Source organism: Oncorhynchus kisutch, linkage group LG2 (genome assembly GCF_002021735.2).
Source record: "Oncorhynchus kisutch isolate 150728-3 linkage group LG2, Okis_V2, whole genome shotgun sequence".
NCBI lineage: Eukaryota > Metazoa > Chordata > Actinopteri > Salmoniformes > Salmonidae > Oncorhynchus > Oncorhynchus kisutch.
The window spans coordinates 68,623,732-68,650,507 of NC_034175.2; the positions used below are offsets into that span (position 1 = coordinate 68,623,732).

General features: G+C 49.9%; 1 protein-coding gene across 1 annotated transcript; it reads right to left on the reverse strand.

Annotated features, from left to right (window-relative positions):
- Positions 1 to 24,638: 24,638 nt before the first annotated feature.
- On the reverse strand, positions 24,639 to 25,891 carry LOC109905178 (gamma-crystallin M3-like). Its single transcript, XM_020502410.2, has 3 exons — positions 25,783 to 25,891; positions 25,216 to 25,461; positions 24,639 to 24,990 (listed from the first exon to the last, which is right to left on the reverse strand). The coding sequence occupies exons 1-3, from the start codon at positions 25,792 to 25,794 to the stop codon at positions 24,691 to 24,693; spliced, it is 558 nt and encodes a 185-aa protein (XP_020357999.1). The 5' UTR covers positions 25,795 to 25,891; the 3' UTR covers positions 24,639 to 24,690.
- Positions 25,892 to 26,776: the final 885 nt, after the last annotated feature.

The following is a 26,776-nucleotide window of genomic DNA, read 5'->3' on the forward strand; positions in this document are numbered from 1 at the left end:
AATTGTTGTGGAATTCTGGTCCCCACGTTGATTGGACAAAGACCACCACCACCTAAATTAGCATCGAATTTCAATGTGAAGGTGACGACCTACACGCCGGAAGGATGAATTTCGACGGAACCAGCCAGAATATATAATGAGCACATAGCATAGCAACTTGGAATGAACTTTGAACCCTTATTCACTAAAGAAGTGATACCTCCTAGCCGTTGCGTTCAGGGCAGCAACTATAGACATGTGCTAGGAGAGGACGCACAGAGTATCTATTCTACCACACGACAACGGTACTACCAAGTATCCAGTTTACCAATGAGACAATCTTCAAAGGACACGAGATCCCTGCTGGACAACCCGGCCTACTATCTACGACCAATCTACCGAAGCTCAGCTCTGAGTAAATATTTATTGCATTTTCCTTTTTTCAAATGGGCGGCATAGGCAAGATGCAGAAGATGGCATAGAGTACAGTATATACATATGAGATGAGTAATGTAGGGTATGTAAACATTATATTAAGTGGCATTGTTTAAAGTGACTAGTGATACATTTATTACATCCATTTTTTTATTATTAACCTCTTGCGACAAGCAATCCCGGATCCGGGAGCGTAATCAAACGAATTTGCATGACGCAGCGGACATAAATACTTTTCCTATTCATGAAAATCGCAAATGAAATGAAATAAATATATTCAAACACAAGCTTAGCCTTTTGTTAACAACACTGTCATCTCAGATTTTCAAAATATGCGTTACAGCCAACGCTAGACAAGCATTTGTGTAAGTTTATCATGGCATAATGCTATGCTAGTTCTGCTGGCAGCAGGCAACATTTTCACGAAAATAAGAAAAGCAACCAAATTAAATCATTTACCTTTGAAGAACTTTCACTCAGGAGACTCCCAGTTAGATAGCAAATGTTCCTTTTTTCCCAAAATATTATTTTTGTAGGCGAAATAGCTCCCGTTTGTTCATCATGCTTGGCTGAGAAATCGACCGGAAAATCTACCATTACAATGCCAAACTTTTTTCAAAATTAACTCCATAATATCGACAGAAACACGGCAAACATTGTTTAGGATCCATCCTCAAGGTGTTTTTAACATATATATTCGATAATATATCCATCGAGGCAATTGGTTTCTCATAAGAAGCGATTGGAAAAATGTCTACCTTTTACGCAAGATTTTCTGCGGGAGACACCATGTGACCACTTACTAAATATGCTCCCTTACGGCTATTCTTCAATGGAAATGTGTAAAAAGACGTCACAATGCTGGAGGCACCTTGGGGAATACGTGGAAAACATAAGCTCATTTGTAGCTCATTCACAGCCATATAAGGAGTCATTGGCATGAAACGGTTTTAAAAAATGTGGCACTTCCTGGTGGGATTTTATCTGGGTTTCGCCTGTAACATCAGTTCTGTGGCACTCACAGACAATATCTTTGCAGTTTTGGAAATGTCAGAGTGTCTTCTTTCCAAAGCGGTCAATTATATGCATAGTCAAGCATCTTGTCATGACAAAATATCTTGTTTAAAACGGGAACGTTTTTCATCCAAAAATGTAAATAGCGCCACCTAAATCCAAGAGTTAATAAAGTGGCTAGAGATTTGAGTCCATATGTTGGCAGCAGCCACTCAATGTTAGTGATGGCTGTTTAACAGTCTGAGGGCCTTGAGATGGAAGCTGATTTTCAGTCTCTCGGTCCCAGCTTGATGTACCTGTACTGACCTCTCCTGTTGAATGATAGCAGGGTGAACAGGCAGTGGCTCGGGTGGTTGTTGTCCTTGATTATCTTTTTGTTCTTCCTGTGACATCGGGTGGTGTAGGTGTCCTGGAGGGCAGGTAATTTGCCCCCGGTGATGCGTTGCGCGGACCTCACTACCCTCTTGAGAGCTGTGCGTTTGTGGGCGGAGCAGTTGCCATACCAGGTGGTGATACAGCCTGACAGGATGCTCTCGATTGTGCATCTGTAAAGGTTTTTGGTGACAAGCCAAACTGTTGCGCTTTCTTCACCACGCTGTCTGTGTGGGTGAACAATTTCAGTTTGTCCGTGATGTGTACGCCGAAGAACTTAAAACGTTCCACCTTCTCCACTACTGTCCAGTCGATGTGGATAGGGGGGTGCTCCCTCTGCTATTTCTGGAAGTCCACGATCATCTCCTTTGTTTTGTTGACGTTGAGTGTGAGCTTATTTTCCTGACACCACACTCTCACCTCCTCCCTGTAGGCCGTCTCGTTGTTCTTGGTAATCAAGCCTACCACTGTAGTGTCGTCTGCAAACTTGCTGATTGAGTTGGAGGCGTGCATGGCCACGCAGTCATGGGTGAACAGGGAGTACAGGAGAGGGCTGAGAACGCACCCTTGTGGGGCCCCAGTGTTGAGGATCAGCGAGATGTTGTTTCCTACCCTCAGCTTCACCACCTGGGGGCGGACCGTCAGAAAGTCCACAACCCAGTTGCACAGGGCAGGGTCGAGACCCAGGGTGTCGTGCTTAATGACGAGTTTGGAGGGTACTATGGTGTTAAATGCTGAGCTGTAGTCGACAAATAGCATTCTTACATAGGTATTCCTCTTGTCCAGATGGGTTAGGGCAGTGTGATTGCGATTGCATCGTCTGTGGACCTATTGGGGCGGTAGGCAAATTGGAGTGTGTTCTCGGGTGTCAGGTAGGGTGGAGGTGATATGATCCTTGACTAGTCTCTCAAAGCACTTCATGATGACGGAAGTGAGTGCTACGGGGGCGATAGTCGTTTAGCTCAGTTACCTTATAATTCTTGGGAACAGGAACAATGGTGGCCCTCTTGAAGGTTGGATGGGGAGCGTTGCTGCACAGCTATTTTCAGGTCTCTCCAGAGATGTTTGATTGGGTTCAAGTCCGGACTCTGGCTGGGCCACTCAAGGACATTCAGAGACTTGTCCCGAAGCCACTCCTGTATTGTCTTGGCTGTGTACTTAAGGTTGTTGTCCTGTTGGAAGGTGAACCTTCACCCCAGTCTGAGGTCCTGAGCACTCTGGAGCAGGTTTTCATCAAGGATCTCTATGTACTTTGCTCCCTTAATCTTTCCCAGGCCCTGCCGCTGAAAAACATTCCCACAACATGATGCTGCCACCACAATGCTTCACCGTAGGGGTGGTGCCAGGTTTCCTCCATATGTGATGCTTGGCATTCAGGCCAAAGAGTAAAATCTTGGTTTTATCAGACCAGAGACGGTTGTTTCTCATGGTCTGAGAGTCCTTTAGGTGGCTTTTGACAAACTCCAAGCGGGCTGTCATGTGCCTTTTACTGAGGAGTGGCTTCCGTCTGGCCACTACCATAAGGGCTTTCATTTTTGTGGGTCAGCTAAGGAATATTGGTGTCTCTGATGGGTCTTTGACCTGGTTTGCTAACTACCTCTCTCAAAGAGTGCAGTGTATTAAGTCAGAACATCTGCTGTCTCAGCCACTGCCTGTCACCAAGGGAGTACCCCAAGGCTCTTCTCAATTTACATCAACAACATAGTAGGAAGCTCTCCCATCCATTTATATGCAGATGAGACAGTCTTATACTCAGCTGGCCCCTTCCTGAATTTTGTGTTAAATGCTCTACAACAAAGCTTTCTTAGTGTCCAACAAGCTTTCTCTGCCCTTATCCTTGAACACCTCTAAAATAAAGGTCATGGTGAGAAGAATGCCCCTCTCCCCACCGGTGTGGTTACTACCTCTGAGTGTTTGGAGCTTGAGGTAGTCACCTCAGACAAGTACTTGGGTGTATGGCTAAATGGTACACTGTCCTCTCTGCACATATCAAAGCTGTAGGCTAAAGTTAAATCGAGACTTGGTTTCCTATATCGTAATCGCTCCTCTTTCCCCCCAGCTGCCTAACTAACCCTGACTCAGATGACATTCCTACCTATGCTAGATTACGGAGAAGTAAATTATAGATCGGCAGATAAGGGTGCTCTCGAGCGGCTAGATGTTCTTTACCATTCGGCCATCAGATTTGCTGCCAATGCTCATTATAGACACATTATAGGACACATCACTGCACTCTATACTTGTCTCTAAACTTTAAAAAAAAACTTTATTTAATAAGAACAAATTCTTATTTACAATGACAGCCTACACCAGTCAAACCCAGATCATGCTGCGCCGGTTGTGCACCGCCCTGTGGGACTCCCAATTACGGCCGGTTGTGATACAGCCTGGATTCGAACCAGGGTGTCTGTAGTGACGCCTCTAGCACTGAGATGCAGTGCCTTAGACCGCTCAGGAGCCCAAGTCATCTCTGTATACCCGTCGCAAGACCCGCTGGTTGATGCTTATTTAGAAAACCCTCTTAGGCCTCACTTCCCCCTATCTGAGATATCTACTGCAGCCCTCATCCTCCACATACAACACACGTTTTGCCAGTCACATTCTGTTCAAGGTCCCCAAAGCACACACATCCCTGGGTCACTCTTCTTTTCAGTTTGCTGCAGCTAGTGACTGGAATGAGCTGGAAAAAACACTCAAACTGTACAGTTTTATCTCCATCTCTTCATTCAAAGACTCAATCATGGACACTCTTACTGACAGTTGTGGCTGATTTGCATGATATATTGTTGTCTCTACCTTCTTGCCTTTGTGCTGTTATCTGTGCCCAATAATGTTTGTACCCTGTTTTGTGCTGCTACCACATTGTGCTGCTGCCATGTTGTGTTGATACCATGTTGTTGCCATGTGGTGTTGCTACCACGCAGTGTTGTCATGTGTTGCTGCCATGCTGTTGTTTTCTTAGGTCTCTCTTTATGTAGTGTTGTGATGTGTGTTTTGACCTATATTTCTATTTTAAATCCCAGCTCCCATCTTGGCAGGAGGCCTTTTGCCTTTTGGTGGGCCGTCATTGTAAATAAGAATTTGTTCTTAACTGACTTGTCTAGTTAAATGAAGGTAAAGTGCTGGAGGAGTAGGTTCTCCCATCTCCACAGTGGAACCATGTAGCTCTGTCAGAGTGACATTTGGGTTCTTGGTCACCTCCCTGACCTAGGCCCTTCTCCCCCGATTGCTCAGTTTGGCCGTGTGGCCAGCTCTAGAAAGAGTCTTAGTGGTTCCAAACTTATTCTGTTTGGGGTACTTGGCTTCCTATTTCGCAACAAAGCATCCTTCACTCATGCTGCCAAACATACCCTTGTAAAACTGACCATCCTACCAATCCTCAACTTCGGCGATGTAATTTACAAAATAGCCTCCAATACCCTACTCAACAAATTGGATGCAGTCTATCACCGTGCAATCCGTTTTGTCACCAAAGCCCCATATACTACCCACCATTGCGACCTGTACGCTCTCGTTGGCTGGCCCTCGCTTCATACTCGTCGCCAAACCCACTGGCTCCATGTCATCTACAAGACCCTGCTAGGTAAAGTCCCCCCTCATCTCAGCTCGCTGGTCACCATAGCATCACCCACCTGTAGCACGCGCTGCAAAATTGTTTTGGTACCCTTCCACAGATCTGTGCCTCGACATGATCCTCTCGTAGCTCTATGAACAATTTTTTTTATTTTTTTAATTTTTTTATTTTACGTTTGCAAACATTTCTAGAAACCTGTTTTCGCTTTGTCATTATGGAGTATTGTGTGTAGATTGGTGAGGAAAAAATATGATTTAATACATTTTAGAATAAGGCTGTAATGTAATGGAAAAAGTCAAGGGGTCTGAATACTTTTCCGAATGCACTGTTTTCCAAACCCACACAAAGTAGGCTATTTGATTCTTACTTAGGTAACCTCTCTCAATAAGACTGAGTACAGACCAGGCCTCACACAAAATGTAGAAATAGTAGCCTACTTTGACAACAATTCAGTGAATAAAACAATTATTTGACAGAGACAGATGAAGAGAGATACAAAACCCAACAACTGATCAGAGACCATTTCTAAAAAGTACACAATTTCCCTGATAGATTTGTAGGTCATATTTCACACTGTCACTTAGTGTTTTCGTTTAGCCTACAACATGTCATGGAACTTCTGGAAGCATGGCCCCTTCCTGCAAAGTGGCACAGAACACATAGAGCACCCAGAGGAGGCTTCTACAAATCTCCCACTCTTTGCCCTGCGTCCACTCCGGATGCACACCACATACCCTCTCTTGTGCCCTTCAAACTACCCTTGCTTCCATATGAGTTACAACTCGGTCCACACGCCCTGGTGCCACACTCCTGGCTCCTCTCTTCCTGTCACTGTAGCCATGTCACAAAGTGAAAGCACAAGCTGCATTTGAATGCCTTTAGGGACCAGTGTCTGGGGATTCTGGGAAAGGGCCTTTGCAGAGTCCCCCACAGAATGTCCACAATATTGAGCATACCCCAAAACACATACTTCCACCGTTTTTTTTTCCTGTGTCTTCAACATTGTAATAGCTCCTCAGATGGTGAAGCTGGTCAACCCCGCCCATGAACAGATATAAGTTCCTTCTACTTTTAAAAACAACCCCCCCCCCTCTCCATCTGCTTCCTCCTCTTCCTCCTCCCCCCTCTTCCCCTTCCTCTTCACCCCCCTCTCCCTCCAATCCCTCCCCTTCCTCCTTTCCCTCCTCCTCCCTCCTCTTCCTCCATCTGTTTCCTCTTCCTCCCCCTCTGTTCCTCCTCTCCCTCTTCCTCTCCTTCCTCCTCTCCCTCCTCTTCCTCTCCATGTTCCTCTTCCTCCACTTTCATCTCCCTCTTCACTCTCCCCTTCCTCTCGTCTCCCTACTCTCCTCTTCCTCTCTCCCCCCACTCTCCTCTCGCTCCACTCCTCCCTCCTCGCTCCACATCTCTGTCACTCTCATCTCCCTCCACTTCACTCTCCCCTTCCTCTCCTCTCCCTACTCTCCTCTTCCTCTCTCTCCCCACTCTCCTCTCGCTCCACTCCTCCCTCCTCGCTCCACATCTCTGTCACTCTCATCTCCCTCCACTTCACTCTCCCCTTCCTCTCCTCTCCCTACTCTCCTCTTCATCTCTCTCCCCACTCTCCTCTCATTCCACTCCTCCCTCCTCGCTCCACATCTCTGTCCCTCCAATCATCTCTAACTCCTCTTCCCCCCTGCCATTTGCTGCTGAGCCCTGACTCTCCACATCACTTCCCTCCATTCATCTCTAACTCCTCTTCCTCCCTGCCGTTTGCTGCTGAGCCCTGACTCTCCACATCACTTCCCTCCATTCATCTCTAACTCCTCTTCCCCCCTGCCGTTTGCTGCTGAGCCCTGACTCTCCACATCACTTCCCTCCATTCATCTCTAACTCCTCTTCCTCCCTGCCGTTTGCTGCTGAGCCCTGACTCTCCACATCACTTCCCTCCATTCATCTCTAACTCCTCTTCCTCCCTGCCGTTTGCTGCTGAGCCCTGACTCTCCACATCACTTCCCTCCATTCATCTCTAACTCCTCTTCCTCCCTGCCGTTTGCTGCTGAGCCCTGACTCTCCACATTACTTCCCTCCATTCATCTCTAACTCCTCTTCCTCCCTGCCGTTTGATGCTGAGCCCTGACTCTCCACATCACTTCCCTCCATTCATCTCTAACTCCTCTTCCTCCCTGCCGTTTGCTGCTGAGCCCTGACTCTCCACATCACTTCCCTCCATTCATCTCTAACTCCTCTTCCTCCCTGCCGTTTGCTGCTGAGCCCTGACTCTCCACATCACTTCCCTCCAATCATCTCTAACTCCTCTTCCTCCCTGCCGTTTGCTGCTGAGCCCTGACTCTCCACATCACTTCCCTCCATTCATCTATAACTCCTCTTCCTCCCTGCCGTTTGCTGCTGAGCCCTGACTCTCCACATCACTTCCCTCCAATCATCTCTAACTCCTCTTCCTCCCTGCCGTTTGCTGCTGAGCCCTGACTCTCCACATCACTTCCCTCCAATCATCTCTAACTCCTCTTCCTCCCTGCCGTTTGCTGCTGAGCCCTGACTCTCCACATCACTTCCCTCCATTAATCTCTAACTCCTCTTCCTCCCTGCCGTTTGCTGCTGAGCCCTGACTCTCCACATCACTTCCCTCCATTCATCTCTAACTCCTCTTCCTCCCTGCCGTTTGCTGCTGAGCCCTGACTCTCCACATCACTTCCCTCCATTAATCTCTAACTCCTCTTATTCCCTGCCGTTTGCTGCTGAGCCCTGACTCTCCACATCACTTCCCTCCATTCATCTCTAACTCCTCTTCCCCCCTGCCGTTTGCTGCTGAGCCCTCTCCACATCACTTCCCTCCAATCATCTCTAACTCCTCTTCCTCCCTGCCGTTTGCTGCTGAGCCCTGACTCTCCACATCACTTCCCTCCATTCATCTCTAACTCCTCTTCCTCCCTGCCTGACTCTCCACATCACTTCCCTCCATTCATCTCTAACTCCTCTTCCTCCCTGCCGTTTGCTGCTGAGCCCTGACTCTCCACATCACTTCCCTCCATTCATCTCTAACTCCTCTTCCTCCCTGCCGCTTGCTGCTGAGCCCTGACTCTCCACATCACTTCCCTCCAATCATCTCTAACTCCTCTTCCTCCCTGCCGTTTGCTGCTGAGCCCTGACTCTCCACATCACTTCCCTCCATTCATCTCTAACTCCTCTTCCCCCCTGCCGTTTGCTGCTGAGCCCTGACTCTCCACATCACTTCCCTCCAATCATCTCTAACTCCTCTTCCTCCCTGCCATTTGCTGCTGAGCCCTGACTCTCCACATCACTTCCCTCCATTCATCTCTAACTCCTCTTCCCCCCTGCCGTTTGCTGCTGAGCCCTGACTCTCCACATCACTTCCCTCCATTCATCTCTAACTCCTCTTCCTCCCTGCCGTTTGCTGCTGAGCCCTGACTCTCCACATCACTTCCCTCCAATCATCTCTAACTCCTCTTCCTCCCTGCCGTTTGCTGCTGAGCCCTGACTCTCCACATCTACTTCCCTCCATTCATCTCTAACTCCTCTTCCTCCCTGCTGTTTGCTGCTGAGCCCTGACTCTCCACATCACTTCCCTCTCCGCATCACTTGTCCTCCTTCCGCAACCTCTCCGCATCACTTCCCTCTCCGCATCACTTCCCTCTCCGCATCACTTCCCTCTCCGCATCACTTCCCTCTCCGCATCACTTCCCTCCATTCATCTCTAACTCCTCTTCCCCCCTGCCGTTTGCTGCTGAGCCCTGACTCTCCACATCACTTCCCTCCATTCATCTCTAACTCCTCTTCCTCCCTGCCGTTTGCTGCTGAGCCCTGACTCTCCACATCACTTCCCTCCATTCATCTCTAACTCCTCTTCCTCCCTGCCGTTTGCTGCTGAGCCCTGACTCTCCACATCACTTCCCTCCATTCATCTCTAACTCCTCTTCCTCCCTGCCGTTTGCTGCTGAGCCCTGACTCTCCACATCACTTCCCTCCATTCATCTCTAACTCCTCTTCCTCCCTGCCGTTTGCTGCTGAGCCCTGACTCTCCACATCACTTCCCTCCATTCATCTCTAACTCCTCTTCCTCCCTGCCGTTTGCTGCTGAGCCCTGACTCTCCACATCACTTCCCTCCATTCATCTCTAACTCCTCTTCCCCCCTGCCGTTTGCTGCTGAGCCCTCTCCACATCACTTCCCTCCAATCATCTCTAACTCCTCTTCCTCCCTGCCGTTTGCTGCTGAGCCCTGACTCTCCACATCACTTCCCTCCATTCATCTCTAACTCCTCTTCCTCCCTGCCGTTGCTGCTGAGCCCTGACTCTCCACATCACTTCCCTCCATTCATCTCTAACTCCTCTTGCTCCCTGCCTGACTCTCCACATCGGTTCCCTCCATTCATCTCTAACTCCTCTACCCCCCCTGCCGTTTGCTGCTGAGCCCTGACTCTCCACATCACTTCCCTCCATTCATCTCTAACTCCTCTTCCTCCCTGCCGTTTGCTGCTGAGCCCTGACTCTCCACATCACTTCCCTCCAATCATCTCTAACTCCTCTTCCTCCCTGCCGTTTGCTGCTGAGCCCTGACTCTCCACATCACTTCCCCTCCATTCATCTCTAACTCCTCTTCCCCCCTGCCGTTTGCTGCTGAGCCCTGACTCTCCACATCACTTCCCTCCATTCATCTCTAACTCCTCTTCCTCCCTGCCGTTTGCTGCTGAGCCCTGACTCTCCACATTACTTCCCTCCAATCATCTCTAACTCCTCTTCCTCCCTGCCGTTTGCTGCTGAGCCCTGACTCTCCACATCACTTCCCTCCATTCATCTCTAACTCCTCTTCCTCCCTGCTGTTTGCTGCTGAGCCCTGACTCTCCACATCACTTCCCTCTCCGCATCACTTCCCTCTCCGCATCACTTCCCTCTCCGCATCACTTCCCTCTCCGCATCACTTCCCTCTCCGCATCACTTCCCTCTCCGCATCACTTCCCTCTCCGCATCACTTCCCTCCATTCATCTCTAACTCCTCTTCCCCCCTGCCGTTTGCTGCTGAGCCCTGACTCTCCACATCAGTTCCCTCCATTCATCTCTAACTCCTCTTCCTCCCTGCCGTTTGCTGCTGAGCCCTGACTCTCCACATCACTTCCCTCCATTCATCTCTAACTCCTCTTCCTCCCTGCCGTTTGCTGCTGAGCCCTGACTCTCCACATCACTTCCCTCCATTCATCTCTAACTCCTCTTCCTCCCTGCCGTTTGCTGCTGAGCCCTGACTCTCCACATCACTTCCCTCCATTCATCTCTAACTCCTCTTCCTCCCTGCCGTTTGCTGCTGAGCCCTGACTCTCCACATCACTTCCCTCCATTCATCTCTAACTCCTCTTCCTCCCTGCCGTTTGCTGCTGAGCCCTGACTCTCCACATCACTTCCCTCCATTCATCTCTAACTCCTCTTCCCCCCTGCCGTTTGCTGCTGAGCCCTCTCCACATCACTTCCCTCCAATCATCTCTAACTCCTCTTCCTCCCTGCCGTTTGCTGCTGAGCCCTGACTCTCCACATCACTTCCCTCCATTCATCTCTAACTCCTCTTCCTCCCTGCCGTTTGCTGCTGAGCCCTGACTCTCCACATCACTTCCCTCCATTCATCTCTAACTCCTCTTCCTCCCTGCCTGACTCTCCACATCGGTTCCCTCCATTCATCTCTAACTCCTCTACCCCCCCTGCCGTTTGCTGCTGAGCCCTGACTCTCCACATCACTTCCCTCCATTCATCTCTAACTCCTCTTCCTCCCTGCCGTTTGCTGCTGAGCCCTGACTCTCCACATCAACTTCCCTCCAATCATCTCTAACTCCTCTTCCTCCCTGCCGTTTGCTGCTGAGCCCTGACTCTCCACATCACTTCCCTCCATTCATCTCTAACTCCTCTTCCCCCCTGCCGTTGCTGCTGAGCCCTGACTCTCCACATCACTTCCCTCCATTCATCTCTAACTCCTCTTCCTCCCTGCCGTTTGCTGCTGAGCCCTGACTCTCCACATTACTTCCCTCCAATCATCTCTAACTCCTCTTCCTCCCTGCCGTTTGCTGCTGAGCCCTGACTCTCCACATCACTTCCCTCCATTCATCTCTAACTCCTCTTCCTCCCTGCTGTTTGCTGCTGAGCCCTGACTCTCCACATCACTTCCCTCTCCGCATCACTTCCCTCTCCGCATCACTTCCCTCTCCGCATCACTTCCCTCTCCGCATCACTTCCCTCTCCGCATCACTTCCCTCTCCGCATCACTTCCTCCGCATCACTTCCCTCTCCGCATCACTTCCCTCTCCGCATCACTTCCCTCTCCGCATCACTTCCCTCCATTCATCTCTAACTCCTCTTCCCCCCTGCCGTTTGCTGCTGAGCCCTGACTCTCCACATCACTTCCCTCCATTCATCTCTAACTCCTCTTCCTCCCTGCCGTTTGCTGCTGAGCCCTGACTCTCCACATCACTTCCCTCCATTCATCTCTAACTCCTCTTCCTCCCTGCCGTTTGCTGCTGAGCCCTGACTCTCCACATCACTTCCCTCCATTCATCTCTAACTCCTCTTCCTCCCTGCCGTTGCTGCTGAGCCCTGACTCTCCACATCACTTCCCTCCATTCATCTCTAACTCCTCTTCCTCCCTGCCGTTTGCTGCTGAGCCCTGACTCTCCACATCACTTCTCTCCATTCATCTCTAACTCCTCTTCCTCCCTGCCGCTTGCTGCTGAGCCCTGACTCTCCACATCACTTCCCTCCATTCATCTCTAACTCCTCTTCCCCCCTGCCGTTTGCTGCTGAGCCCTGACTCTCCACATCACTTCCCTCCAATCATCTCTAACTCCTCTTCCTCCCTGCCGTTTGCTGCTGAGCCCTGACTCTCCACATCACTTCCCTCCAATCATCTCTAACTCCTCTTCCTCCCTGCCGTTTGCTGCTGAGCCCTGACTCTCCACATCACTTCCCTCCATTCATCTCTAACTCCTCTTCCTCCCTGCCGTTTGCTGCTGAGCCCTGACTCTCCACATCACTTCCCTCCATTCATCTCTAACTCCTCTTCCTCCCTGCCGTTTGCTGCTGAGCCCTGACTCTCCACATCACTTCCCTCCATTCATCTATAACTCCTCTTCCTCCCTGCCGTTTGCTGCTGAGCCCTGACTCTCCACATCACTTCCCTACAATCATCTCTAACTCCTCTTCCTCCCTGACGTTTGCTGCTGAGCCCTGACTCTCCACATCACTTCCCTCCATTCATCTCTAACTCCTCTTCCCCCCTGCCGTTTGCTGCTTAGCCCTGACTCTCCACATCATTTCCCTCCATTCATCTCTAACTCCTCTTCCTCCCTGCCGTTTGCTGCTGAGCCCTGACTCTCCACATCACTTCCCTCCAATCATCTCTAACTCCTCTTCCTCCCTGCCATTTGCTGCTGAGCCCTGACTCTCCACATCACTTCCCTCCATTCATCTCTACTCCTCTTCCTCCCTGCTGTTTGCTGCTGAGCCCTGACTCTCCACATCACTTCCCTCTCCGCATCACTTCCCTCTCCGCATCACTTCCCTCTCCGCATCACTTCCCTCTCCGCATCACTTTCCCTCTCCGCATCACTTCCTCTCCGCATCACTTCCTCTCCGCATCACTTCCCTCTCCGCATCACTTCCCTCCATTCATCTCTAACTCTCTCTTCCCCCCTGCCGTTTGCTGCTGAGACCCTGACTCTCCACATCAGTTCCCTCCATTCATCTCTAACTCCTCTTCCTCCCTGCCGTTTGCTGCTGAGCCCTGACTCTCCACATCACCTTTTCCCTCCATTCATCTCTAACTCCTCTTCCGCCCTGCCGTTTGCTGCTGAGCCCTGACTCTCCACATCACTTCTCCTTCCCATTCATCTCTAACCTCCTCTTCCTCCCTGCCGTTTGCTGCTGAGCCCTGACTCTCCCACATCACTTCCCTCCATTCATCTCTAACTCCTCTTCCTCCCTGCCATTTGCTGCTGAGCCCTGACTCTCCACATCACTTCTCCTCCATTCATCTCTAACTCTTCCTCTTCCCTCCCTGCCGTTTGCTGCTGAGCCCTGACTCTCCACATCACTTCCCTCCATTCATCTCTAACTCCTCTTCCCCCCTGCCGTTTGCTGCTGAGCCCTCTCCACATCACTTCCCCTCCAATCATCTCTAACTCCTCTTCCTCCCTGCCGTTTGCTGCTGAGCCCTGACTCTCCACATCACTTCCCTCCATTCATCTCTAACTCCTCTTCCTCCCTGCCGTTTGCTGCTGAGCCCTGACTCTCCACATCACTGTCCCTCCATTCATCTCTAACTCCTCTTCCTCCCTGCCTGACTCTCCACATCGGTTCCCTATCCATTCATCTCTAACTCCTCTACCCCCCCTGCCGTTTGCTGCTGAGCCCTGACTCTCCACATCACTTCCCTCCATTCATCTCTAACTCCTCTTCCTCCCTGCCGTTTGCTGCTGAGCCCTGACTCTCCACATCACTTCCCTCCAATCATCTCTAACTCCTCTTCCTCCCTGCCGTTTGCTGCTGAGCCCTGACTCTCCACATCACTTCCCTCCATTCATCTCTAACTCCTCTTCCCCCCTGCCGTTTGCTGCTGAGCCCTGACTCTCCACATCACTTCCCTCCATTCATCTCTAACTCCTCTTCCTCCCTGGCCGTTTGCTGCTGAGCCCTGACTCTCCACATTACTTACTCCCTCCAATCATCTCTAACTCCTCTTCCTCCCTGCCGTTTGCTGCTGAGCCCTGACTCTCCACATCACTTCCCTCCATTCATCTCTAACTCCTCTTCCTCCCTGCTGTTTGCTGCTGAGCCCTGACTCTCCACATCACTTCCCTCTCCGCATCACTTCCCTCTCCGCATCACTTCCCTCTCCGCATCACTTCCCTCTCCGCATCACTTCCCTCTCCGCATCACTTCCCTCTCCGCATCACTTCCCTCTCCGCATCACTTCCCTCTCCGCATCACTTCCCTCCATTCATCTCTAACTCCTCTTCCCCCCTGCCGTTTGCTGCTGAGCCCTGACTCTCCACATCACTTCCCTCCATTCATCTCTAACTCCTCTTCCTCCCTGCCGTTTGCTGCTGAGCCCTGACTCTCCACATCACTTCCCTCCATTCATCTCTAACTCCTCTTCCTCCCTGCCGTTTGCTGCTGAGCCCTGACTCTCCACATCACTTCCCTCCATTCATCTCTAACTCCTCTTCCTCCCTGCCGTTTGCTGCTGAGCCCTGACTCTCCACATCACTTCCCTCCATTCATCTCTAACTCCTCTTCCTCCCTGCCGTTTGCTGCTGAGCCCTGACTCTCCACATCACTTCTCTCCATTCATCTCTAACTCCTCTTCCTCCCTGCCGCTTGCTGCTGAGCCCTGACTCTCCACATCACTTCCCTCCATTCATCTCTAACTCCTCTTCCCCCCTGCCGTTTGCTGCTGAGCCCTGACTCTCCACATCACTTCCCTCCAATCATCTCTAACTCCTCTTCCTCCCTGCCGTTTGCTGCTGAGCCCTGACTCTCCACATCACTTCCCTCCAATCATCTCTAACTCCTCTTCCTCCCTGCCGTTTGCTGCTGAGCCCTGACTCTCCACATCACTTCCCTCCATTCATCTCTAACTCCTCTTCCTCCCTGCCGTTTGCTGCTGAGCCCTGACTCTCCACATCATTTCCCTCCATTCATCTCTAACTCCTCTTCCTCCCTGCCGTTTGCTGCTGAGCCCTGACTCTCCACATCACTTCCCTCCAATCATCTCTAACTCCTCTTCCTCCCTGCCATTTGCTGCTGAGCCCTGACTCTCCACATCACTTCCCTCCATTCATCTCTAACTCCTCTTCCTCCCTGCTGTTTGCTGCTGAGCCCTGACTCTCCACATCACTTCCCTCTCCGCATCACTTCCCTCTCCGCATCACTTCCCTCTCCGCATCACTTCCCTCTCCGCATCACTTCCCTCTCCGCATCACTTCCCTCTCCGCATCACTTCCCTCTCCGCATCACTTCCCTCTCCGCATCACTTCCCTCTCCGCATCACTTCCCTCTCCGCATCACTTCCCTCCTCCGCATCACTTCCCTCTCCGCATCACTTCCCTCCATTCATCTCTAACTCCTCTTCCCCCCTGCCGTTTGCTGCTGAGCCCTGACTCTCCACAATCACTTCCCTCCATTCATCTCTAACTCCTCTTCCTCCCTGCCGTTTGCTGCTGAGCCCTGACTCTCCACATCACTTCCCTCCATTCATCTCTAACTCCTCTTCCTCCCTGCCGTTTGCTGCTGAGCCCTGACTCTCCACATCACTTCCCTCCATTCATCTCTAACTCCTCTTCCTCCCTGCCGTTTGCTGCTGAGCCCTGACTCTCCACATCACTTCCCTCCATTCATCTCTACTCCTCTTCCTCCCTGCCGTTTGCTGCTGAGCCCTGACTCTCCACATCACTTCTCTCCATTCATCTCTAACTCCTCTTCCTCCCTGCCGCTTGCTGCTGAGCCCTGACTCTCCACATCACTTCCCTCCATTCATCTCTAACTCCTCTTCCCCCCCTGCCGTTTGCTGCTGAGCCTGACTCTCCACATCACTTCCCTCCAATCATCTCTAACTCCTCTTCCTCCCTGCCGTTTGCTGCTGAGCCCTGACTCTCCACATCACTTCCCTCCAATCATCTCTAACTCCTCTTCCTCCCTGCCGTTTGCTGCTGAGCCCTGACTCTCCACATCACTTCCCTCCATTCATCTCTAACTCCTCTTCCTCCCTGCCGTTTGCTGCTGAGCCCTGACTCTCCACATCATTTCCCTCCATTCATCTCTAACTCCTCTTCCTCCCTGCCGTTTGCTGCTGAGCCCTGACTCTCCACATCACTTCCCTCCAATCATCTCTAACTCCTCTTCCTCCCTGCCATTTGCTGCTGAGCCCTGACTCTCCACATCACTTCCCTCCATTCATCTCTAACTCCTCTTCCTCCCTGCTGTTTGCTGCTGAGCCCTGACTCTCCACATCACTTCCCTCTCCGCATCACTTCCCTCTCCGCATCACTTCCCTCTCCGCATCACTTCCCTCTCCGCATCACTTCCCTCTCCGCATCACTTCCCTCTCCGCATCACTTCCCTCTCCGCATCCGTCTCACTTCCCTCCATTCATCTCTACTACCTCCTCTTCCCCCCTGCCGTTTGCTGCTGAGCCCTGACTCTCCACATCAGTTTCCCTCCATTCATCTCTAACTCCTTTCCTCCTCCCTGCCGTTTGCTGCTGAGCCCTGACTCTCCACATCACTTCCCTCCATTCATCTCTAACTCCTCTTCCTCCCTGCCGTTTGCTGCTGAGCCCTGACTCTCCACATCACTTCCCTCCATTCATCTCTAACTCCTCTTCCTCCCTGCCGTTTGCTGCTGAGCCCTGACTCTCCACATCACTTCCCTCCATTCATCTCTAACCTCTCTTCCTCCCTGCCAGTTTGCTGCTGAGCCCTGACTCTCCACATCACTTTCCCTCCATTCATCTCTAACTCCTCTTCCTCCCTGCCGTTTGCTGCTGAGCCCTGACTCTCCACATCACTTCCCTCCATTCATCTCTAACTCCTCTTCCCCCCTGCCGTTTGCTGCTGAGCCCTCTCCACATCACTTCCCTCCAATCATCTCTAACTCCTCTTCCTCCCTGCCGTTTGCTGCTGAGCCCTGACTCTCCACATCACTTCCTCCATTCATCTCTAACTCCTCTTCCTCCCTGCCGTTGCTGCTGAGCCCTGACTCTCCACATCACTTCCCTCCATTCATCTCTAACTCCTCTTCCTCCCTGCCTGACTCTCCACATCGGTTCCCTCCATTCATCTCTAACTCCTCTAACCCCCCCTGCCGTTTGCTGCTGAGCCCTGACTCTCCACATCACTTCCCTCCATTCATCTCTAACTCCTCTTCCTCCCTGCCGTTTGCTGCTGAGCCCTGACTCTCCACATCACTTCCCTCCAATCATCTCTAACTCCTCTTCCTCCCTGCCGTTTGCTGCTGAGCCCTGACTCTCCACATCACTTCCTCTCCATTCATCTCTACTCCTCTTCCCCCCTGCCGTTTGCTGCTGAGCCCTGACTCTCCACATCACTTCCCTCCATTCATCTCTAACTCCTCTTCCTCCCTGCCGTTTGCTGCTTGAGCCCTGACTCTCCACATTACTTCCCTCCAATCATCTCTAACTCCTCTTCCTCCCTGCCGTTTAGCTGCTGAGCCCTGACTCTCCACATCCACTTCCCTCCATTCATCTCTAACTCTCCTTCCTCCCTGCTGTTTGCTGCTGAGCCCTGACTCTCCACATCACTTCCCTCTCCGCATCACTTCCCTCTCCGCATCACTTCACCCTCTCCGCATCACTTCCCTCTCCGCATCACTTCCCTCTCCGCATCACTTCCCTCTCCGCATCACTTCCTCTCCGCATCACTTCCCTCTCCGCATCACTTCCCTCTCCGCATCACTTCCCTCCATTCATCTCTAACTCCTCTTCCCCCCTGCAGTTTGCTGCTGAGCCCTGACTCTCCACATCACTTCCCTCCATTCAATCTCTAACTCCTCTTCCCTCCCTGCCGTTGCTGCTGAGCCCTGACTCTCCACATCACTTCCCTCCATTCATCTCTAACTCCTCTTCCTCCCTGCCGTTTGCTGCTGAGCCCTGACTCTCCACATCACTTCCCTCCATTCATCTCTAACTCCTCTTCCTCCCTGCCGTTTGCTGCTGAGCCCTGACTCTCCACATCACTTCCCTCCATTCATCTCTAACTCCTCTTCCTCCCTGCCGTTTGCTGCTGAGCCCTGACTCTCCACATCACTTCTCTCCATTCATCTCTAACTCCTCTTCCTCCCTGCCGCTTGCTGCTGAGCCCTGACTCTCCACATCACTTCCCTCCATTCATCTCTAACTCCTCTTCCCCCCTGCCATTTGCTGCTGAGCCCTGACTCTCCACATCACTTCCCTCCAATCATCTCTAACTCCTCTTCCTCCCTGCCGTTTGCTGCTGAGCCCTGACTCTCCACATCACTTCCCTCCAATCATCTCTAACTCCTCTTCCTCCCTGCCGTTTGCTGCTGAGCCCTGACTCTCCACATCACTTCCCTCCATTCATCTCTAACTCCTCTTCCTCCCTGCCGTTTGCTGCTGAGCCTGACTCTCCACATCACTTCCCTCCATTCATCTCTAACTCCTCTTCCTCCCTGCCGTTTGCTGCTGAGCCCTGACTCTCCACATCACTTCCCTCCATTCATCTATAACTCCTCTTCCTCCCTGCCGTTTGCTGCTGAGCCCTGACTCTCCACATCACTTCCCTACAATCATCTCTAACTCCTCTTCCTCCCTGACGTTTGCTGCTGAGCCCTGACTCTCCACATCACTTCCCTCCATTCATCTCTAACTCCTCTTCCCCCCTGCCGTTTGCTGCTTAGCCCTGACTCTCCACATCATTTCCCTCCATTCATCTCTAAACTCCTCTTCCTCCCTGCCGTTTGCTGCTGAGCCCTGACTCTCCACATCACTTCCCTCCAATCATCTCTAACTCCTCTTCCTCCCTGCCATTTGCTGCTGAGCCCTGACTCTCCACATCACTTCCCTCCATTCATCTCTAACTCCTCTTCCTCCCTGCTGTTTGCTGCTGAGCCCTGACTCTCCACATCACTTCCCTCTCCGCATCACTTCCCTCTCCGCATCACTTCCCTCTCCGCATCACTTCCCTCTCCGCATCACTTCCCTCTCCGCATCACTTCCCTCCATTCATCTCTAACTCCTCTCTTCCCCCTGCCGTTTGCTGCTGAGCCCTGACTCTCCACATCACTTCCCTCCATTCATCTCTAACTCCTCTTCCTCCCTGCCGTTTGCTGCTGAGCCCTGACTCTCCACATCACTTCCCTCCATTCATCTCTAACTCCTCTTCCTCCCTGCCGTTTGCTGCTGAGCCCTGACTCTCCACATCACTTCCCTCCATTCATCTCTAACTCCTCTTCCTCCCTGCCGTTTGCTGCTGAGCCCTGACTCTCCACATCACTTCCCTCCATTCATCTCTAACTCCTCTTCCTCCCTGCTGTTTGCTGCTGAGCCCTGACTCTCCACATCACTTCTCTCCATTCATCTCTAACTCCTCTTCCCCCCTGCCGTTTGCTGCTGAGCCCTGACTCTCCACATCACTTCCCTCCATTCATCTCTAACTCCTCTTCCTCCCTGCCGTTTGCTGCTGAGCCCTGACTCTCCACATCACTTCCCTCCGTTCATCTCTAACTCCTCTTCCTCCCTGCCGTTTGCTGCTGAGCCCTGACTCTCCACATCACATCCCTCCATTCATCTCTAACTACTCTTCCTCCCTGCCATTTGCTGCTGAGCCCTGACTCTCCACATCACTTCCCTCCATTCATCTCTAACTCCTCTTCCTCCCTGCCGTTTGCTGCTGAGCCCTGACTCTCCACATCACTTCCCTCCATTCATCTCTAACTCCTCTTCCCCCCTGCTGTTTGCTGCTGAGCCCTCTCCACATCACTTCCCTCCAATCATCTCTAACTCCTCTTCCCCCCTGCCGTTTGCTGCTGAGGCCCTGACTCTCCACATCACTTCCCTCCAATCATCTCTAACTCCTCTTCCTCCCTGCCGTTTGCTGCTGAGCCCTGACTCTCCACATCACTTCCCTCCAATCATCTCTAACTCCTCTTCCTCCCTGCCGTTTGCTGCTGAGCCCTGACTCTCCACATCACTTCCCTCCAATCATCTCTAACTGCCGTTTGCTGCTGAGCCCTGACTCTCCACATCACTTCCCTCCATTCATCTCTAACTCCTCTTCCCCCCTGCCGTTTGCTGCTGAGCCCTGACTCTCCACATCACTTCCCTCCATTCATCTCTAACTCCTCTTCCTCCCTGCCGTTTGCTGCTGAGCCCTGACTCTCCACATCACTTCCCTCCAATCATCTCTAACTCCTCTTCCTACCTGCCGTTTGCTGCTGAGCCCTGACTCTCCACATCACTTCCCTCCATTCATCTCTAACTCCTCTTCCTCCCTGCTGTTTGCTGCTGAGCCCTGACTCTCCACATCACTTCCCTCTCCGCATCACTTCCCTCTCCGCATCACTTCCCTCTCCGCATCACTTCCCTCTCCGCATCACTTCCCTCTCCGCATCACTTCCCTCCATTCATCTCTAACTCCTCTTCCCCCCTGCCGTTTGCTGCTGAGCCCTGACTCTCCACATCACTTCCCTCCATTCATCTCTAACTCCTCTTCCTCCCTGCCGTTTGCTGCTGAGCCCTGACTCTCCACATCACTTCCCTCCATTCATCTCTAACTCCTCTTCCTCCCTGCCGTTTGCTGCTGAGCCCTGACTCTCCACATCACTTCCCTCCATTCATCTCTAACTCCTCTTCCTCCCTGCCGTTTGCTGCTGAGCCCTGACTCTCCACATCACTTCCCTCCATTCATCTCTAACTCCTCTTCCTCCCTGCCGTTTGCTGCTGAGCCCTGACTCTCCACATCACTTCTCTCCATTCATCTCTAACTCCTCTTCTCCCCTGCCGTTGCTGCTGAGCCCTGACTCTCCACATCACTTCCCTCCAATTCATCTCTAACTCCTCTTCCTCCCTGCCGTTTGCTGCTGAGCCCTGACTCTCCATATCACTTCCCTCCATTCATCTCTAACTCCTCTTCCTCCCTGCCGTTTGCTGCTGAGCCCTGACTCTCCACATCACATCCCTCCATTCATCTCTAACTCCTCTTCCTCCCTGCCATTTGCTGCTGAGCCCTGACTCTCCACATCACTTCCCTCCATTCATCTCTAACTCCTCTTCCTCCCTGCCGTTTGCTGCTGAGCCCTGACTCTCCACATCACTTCCCTCCATTCATCTCTAACTCCTCTTCCCCCCTGCCGTTTGCTGCTGAGCCCTCTCCACATCACTTCCCTCCAATCATCTCTAACTCCTCTTCCTCCCTGCCGTTTGCTGCTGAGCCCTGACTCTCCACATCACTTCCCTCCATTCATCTCTAACTCCTCTTCCTCCCTGCCGTTTGCTGCTGAGCCCTGACTCTCCACATCACTTCCCTCCATTCATCTCTAACTCCTCTTCCTCCCTGCCTGACTCTCCACATCACTTCCCTCCATTCATCTCTAACTCCTCTTCCCCCCTGCCGTTTGCTGCTGAGCCCTGACTCTCCACATCACTTCCCTCCATTCATCTCTAACTCCTCTTCCTCCCTGCCGTTTGCTGCTGAGCCCTGACTCTCCACATCACTTCCCTCCATTCATCTCTAACTCCTCTTCCCCCCTGCCGTTTGCTGCTGAGCCCTGACTCTCCACATCACTTCCCTCCAATCATCTCTAACTCCTCTTCCTTCCTGCCGTTTGCTGCTGAGCCCTGACTCTCCACATCACTTCCCTCCAATCATCTCTAACTCCTCTTCCTCCCTGCCGTTTGCTGCTGAGCCCTGACTCTCCACATCACTTCCCTCCATTCATCTCTAACTCCTCTTCCTCCCTGCTGTTTGCTGCTGAGCCCTGACTCTCCACATCACTTCCCTCTCCGCATCACTTCCCTCTCCGCATCACTTCCCTCTCCGCATCACTTCCCTCTCCGCATCACTTCCCTCTCCGCATCACTTCCCTCTCCGCATCACTTCCATCTCCGCATCACTTCCCTCTCCGCATCACTTCCCTCTCCACATCACTTCCCTCTCCACATCACTTCCCTCTCCACATCACTTCCCTCTCCGCATCACTTCCCTCTCCACATCACTTCCCTCTCCACATCACTTCCCTCTCCACATCACTTCCCTCTCCACATCACTTCCCTCTCCACATCACTTCCCTCTCCACATCACTTCCCTCTCCACATCACTTCCCTCTCCGCATCACTGACCAAGAGTAACAGAGGGAGAGGAGCAGCAAATAATACAATTGTGGTCAGGAACATAATCTCTCCCTCTCACAATGTCCCTCTCTTCCTTCCTCTCTTTTTTTTCTCATCCAATCACAATAAGGGGTTTCCATAATATATTGTGTGATACCGTTACACGCTTCCCATTCTACATAATATATTGTGTGATACCGTTACAGCTTCCCATTCTACATAATATATTGTGTGATACCGTTACATGCTTCCCATTCTACATAATATATTGTGTGATACCGTTACAGCTTCCCATTCTACATAATATATTGTGTGATACCGTTACATGCTTCCCATTCTACATAATATATTGTGTGATACCGTTACACGCTTCCCATTCTACATAATATATTGTGTGATACCGTTACACGCTTCCCATTCTACATAATATATTGTGTGATACCGTTACACGCTTCCCATTCTACATAATATATTGTGTGATACCGTTACATGCTTCCCATTCTACATAATATATTGTGTGATACCGTTACATGCTTCGCATTCCACATAATATATTGTGTGATACCGTTACACGCTTCCCATTCTACATAATATATTGTGTGATACCGTTACAGCTTCCCATTCTACATAATATATTGTGTGATACCGGTACAGCTTCCCATTCTACATAATATATTGTGTGATACCGTTACACGCTTCCCATTCTACATAATATATTGTGTGATACCGTTACAGCTTCCCATTCTACATAATATATTGTGTGATACCGTTACAGGTTCCCATTTCACATAATATATTGTGTGATACCGTTACACGCTTCCCATTCTACATAATATATTGTGTGATACCGTTACAGCTTCCCATTCCTCATAATATATTGTGTGATACTGTTACAGCTTCCCATTTCACATAATATATTGTGTGATACCGTTACAGCTTCCCATTCCTCATAATATATTGTGTGATACCGTTACACGCTTCCCATTTCACATAATATATTGTGTGATACCGTTACATGCTTCCCATTCTACATAATATATTGTGTGATACCGTTGCACGCTTCCCATTCTACATAATATATTGTGTGATACTGTTACAGCTTCCCATTCCACATAATATATTGTGTGATACCGTTACAGGTTCCCATTCCACATAATATATTGTGTGATACCGTTACAGCTTCCCATTCCACATAATATATTGTGTGATACCGTTACACGCTTCCCATTTCACATAATATATTGTGTGATACCGTTACACGCTTCCCATTTCACATAATATATTGTGTGATACCGTTACAGCTTCCCATTCCTCATAATATATTGTGTGATACCGTTACACGCATCCCATTTCACATAATATATTGTGTGATACCGTTACAGCTTAGGGCATCTACCCTAACACGACAGCTAAGCTGTCAAATAATATGAAAACCAGGCAATGTATAGTCTATGAATATCTGCACCTAGCAAACATGACAAACCAAATCCTAAGCCCAACAGACAAACAAAATTGACTCTTGAACCTTAATTTCGGTGGCTAGTTAGCTGATTGTCTGTATGGCTAGCTAGTGAATGTGACTGCGGAGTTTGACGCTTCGTGAGCGCAGCCCAAATTCACAGCTAAACACAACTTTTCTTTCCTGACAGACTAACATGAACTGGCTAGCTAGCTATAGCAAGCAGCTTGGGTCTTTACCATATGAATTACAAGACAAAGCAGTTAATTCTGTGATATTGACGCAAATTATTGCTAGAAAAACAAGGCCGTTCGTGGCCGCAATAGTAATTTAAAGAAAGCTCAGTCGGTTAATATATTAACGACAACTTTCATTCAACTACAATATTACTGTACATCCAGCATACACGTATTGCTATGAAGCCAACTAGCCAGACTACCCCAACACCTAGGAGCAATCATTCACTTATCAAGCATACCGGCACTCTCAGCAGCTGACCCAGTTGCTGCCACCTTAGCAACAAGGTAGCCGGAAATACTTCTGTATAAGTCAGAATTAATTAAATAATAAATCATTAATAAAATATTGTCATAATATATGCGCAAACTGTTTCAACTGGGAAGCATGGGACAGGCTTTACCTTCCAGAAGAGGCTGTTGGGAGGAGCTATGAGGATGGGCTTATTGTAATGGATGGAATGGAATTAATGGACATAGACAAACAAGTGGTTTCCATATGATTGAAACCATTCCATTTATTCCTTTCCAGCCACTACATCCTCCTATAGCTCCAAGTCCCCAGCCTCCTCTGTTACCTACCTATTCCTAACAATTATCCTAAACTTTAAAATGTTAAAGTTGTGAGGGTGAAATAGTGAAATGATTAATTAATTATCTACCAGGAAGTGTTCTGAGTAAACGCACCACAAATATAAGACAATTATGCAAAAATGTAAAATTGGGAACATTCTTTTATTCACCATTTTAGTACAACATCTGAGCATATTACATGGACATGTTATCCATGATACGCCTCATGCTCATGAACCTCATGCTGCCGCTCATGCCTCCCATTCCCATGCCCATCTGACTGAAGTTCCTGTACTCTCCAGGCTTCATGTACATCTGCCTGCCTCTGTAGTGGGGCTGCTCGTACATCAGCCAGTGGCCGTCCATGACGTTGCAAGACTGGCAGTCGGACATACGGTAACGGACCTGGATGGAGTCACAGTCGTCCGTCATCTCGTGCATCTGACCTCCGAAGTTCTCCCTCTCGTAGATCCTCATCCTGAAGTTTCCTTTGTGCTGTCAGGAGCAAAGCAATGATTCAACGAGTCAGAATTATATATAAATGTGTAAAATATGAGAATACAACCATTAAAACGCACTACTGTAATGTACTGGCTATTACTACAGGCAGGGAGAGGCCAGCAGGGCCTCTTAGGGGGGCAATGGGCCTCTTGTGGAATGGGGAAATAAAGCATCATTGTTAACTCTCACTATTGAGTGGCGTCCGCTCTCTCCACCTACCATGGGGATCATGCGGCAGGACCTGATGCAGTCATTCATTCCCATTCCCATGCGCTGGTAGTCAGGGTACTCGCCCCTCCTCATGAAGTACTGGTTTCCCATGTAGTTGTTGTGATCGTAGACCATGAAGCAACCGCTGTCAACCCTGCAGGAGTGACACCTGCTCAGGAAGGAGGACATGTCAGCGCAGTCCTGGCTGGTCTCATAGGAACGACCCTGGAAGTTCCTGTCCTCGTAGAAGGTGATCTGTAAGCACAAAAGTAATATATACTATATTATGGAAAAATGTATAAAAATATATTCATTTGCAGATACAAGTTCCATTATAACTAGAATTGCTACATGCTCCTAAAATGCCAGCTCCCAAATGCTAGATTATTATAGGTGATGCTAAATAATCGGTTAACAATAAAAATAAAAATAAACTGTTTGTAGGAAAAAACAACACTATAAGGAAGTTGAAAAGAAGCCTCACTTTATAAAAGTGAACTATCAGTTAAACATTGTGATTCACCAGCCACTATACTGGTGAATTAAAACACTGTGTGGGATGAAACATTCACTTACTTTGCCCATCATGATTGCGGTTGTTCCTGAGAGCTGTGCTGCTGCTACACTGAAGTCCTGCCTGTTTTAGCCTTTACCTTTATACCTGACTATAGTCAAAGGATCTGTGGCATCCCATTGTGTAAAGCCCTGACCTAGCAACATGATATAGAGGCCTGCAGAGTGCTAGAAGACTTTAGAATGGGTTGTTCCATTGAGAAGTCAATACAAATGATCTTTTTGAAGAAGTATACAATAGTCTCTTTGACATGTTTCAAACCACACTAGGTAGTATTCACTGTACAGTAAAATGTCTCTTTTGGTTTAGTTTGTTTTAATGTGATGATTACACCATCAGTCTATAGAAACAGCAACTATTTTGGTTTCACGTTTGGCAACTGTCTATATAGGTTTAATAACTTGTTAAGAAGTAGGTGTACCTTGTCTGAAGGTACCAAGTAAAGGTTTATCCAGATTGTTACTCTTTTGGCAGTTCAGTGAGTCCACTTCAGCAGTACTTCATTAGTGGCAATGAATAGTAAGCTGCCATTTCAAACATTACCATGGGGCAACACACTGACACACATTATTACTATGAGAGGCCATCATTCATCCTGGCCATGATTATTCACTGTCTGACCTTCTGCCCCTAGCAAACACCAGGTACACACACACACACACACACACACACACACACCCACACACACACACACACACACACACACACACACACACACACACACACACACACACACACACACACACACACACACACACACACACGCTTACCAGCATTTCAACATCTGCTAATGTGACCAATCAAATCTGATTTGATTTGATTTATTGTATTCTGCTTAGCCATTTACTGTCATTATTGAAAGAGATTGTGATATCTCACATCTCAAAATAGGGCTACTTAATGTTAGATCCCTCACTTCCAAGGCAGTTATAGTCAATGAACTAATCACTGATCATAATCTTGATGTGATTGGCCTGACTGGTTACACTAGTGACC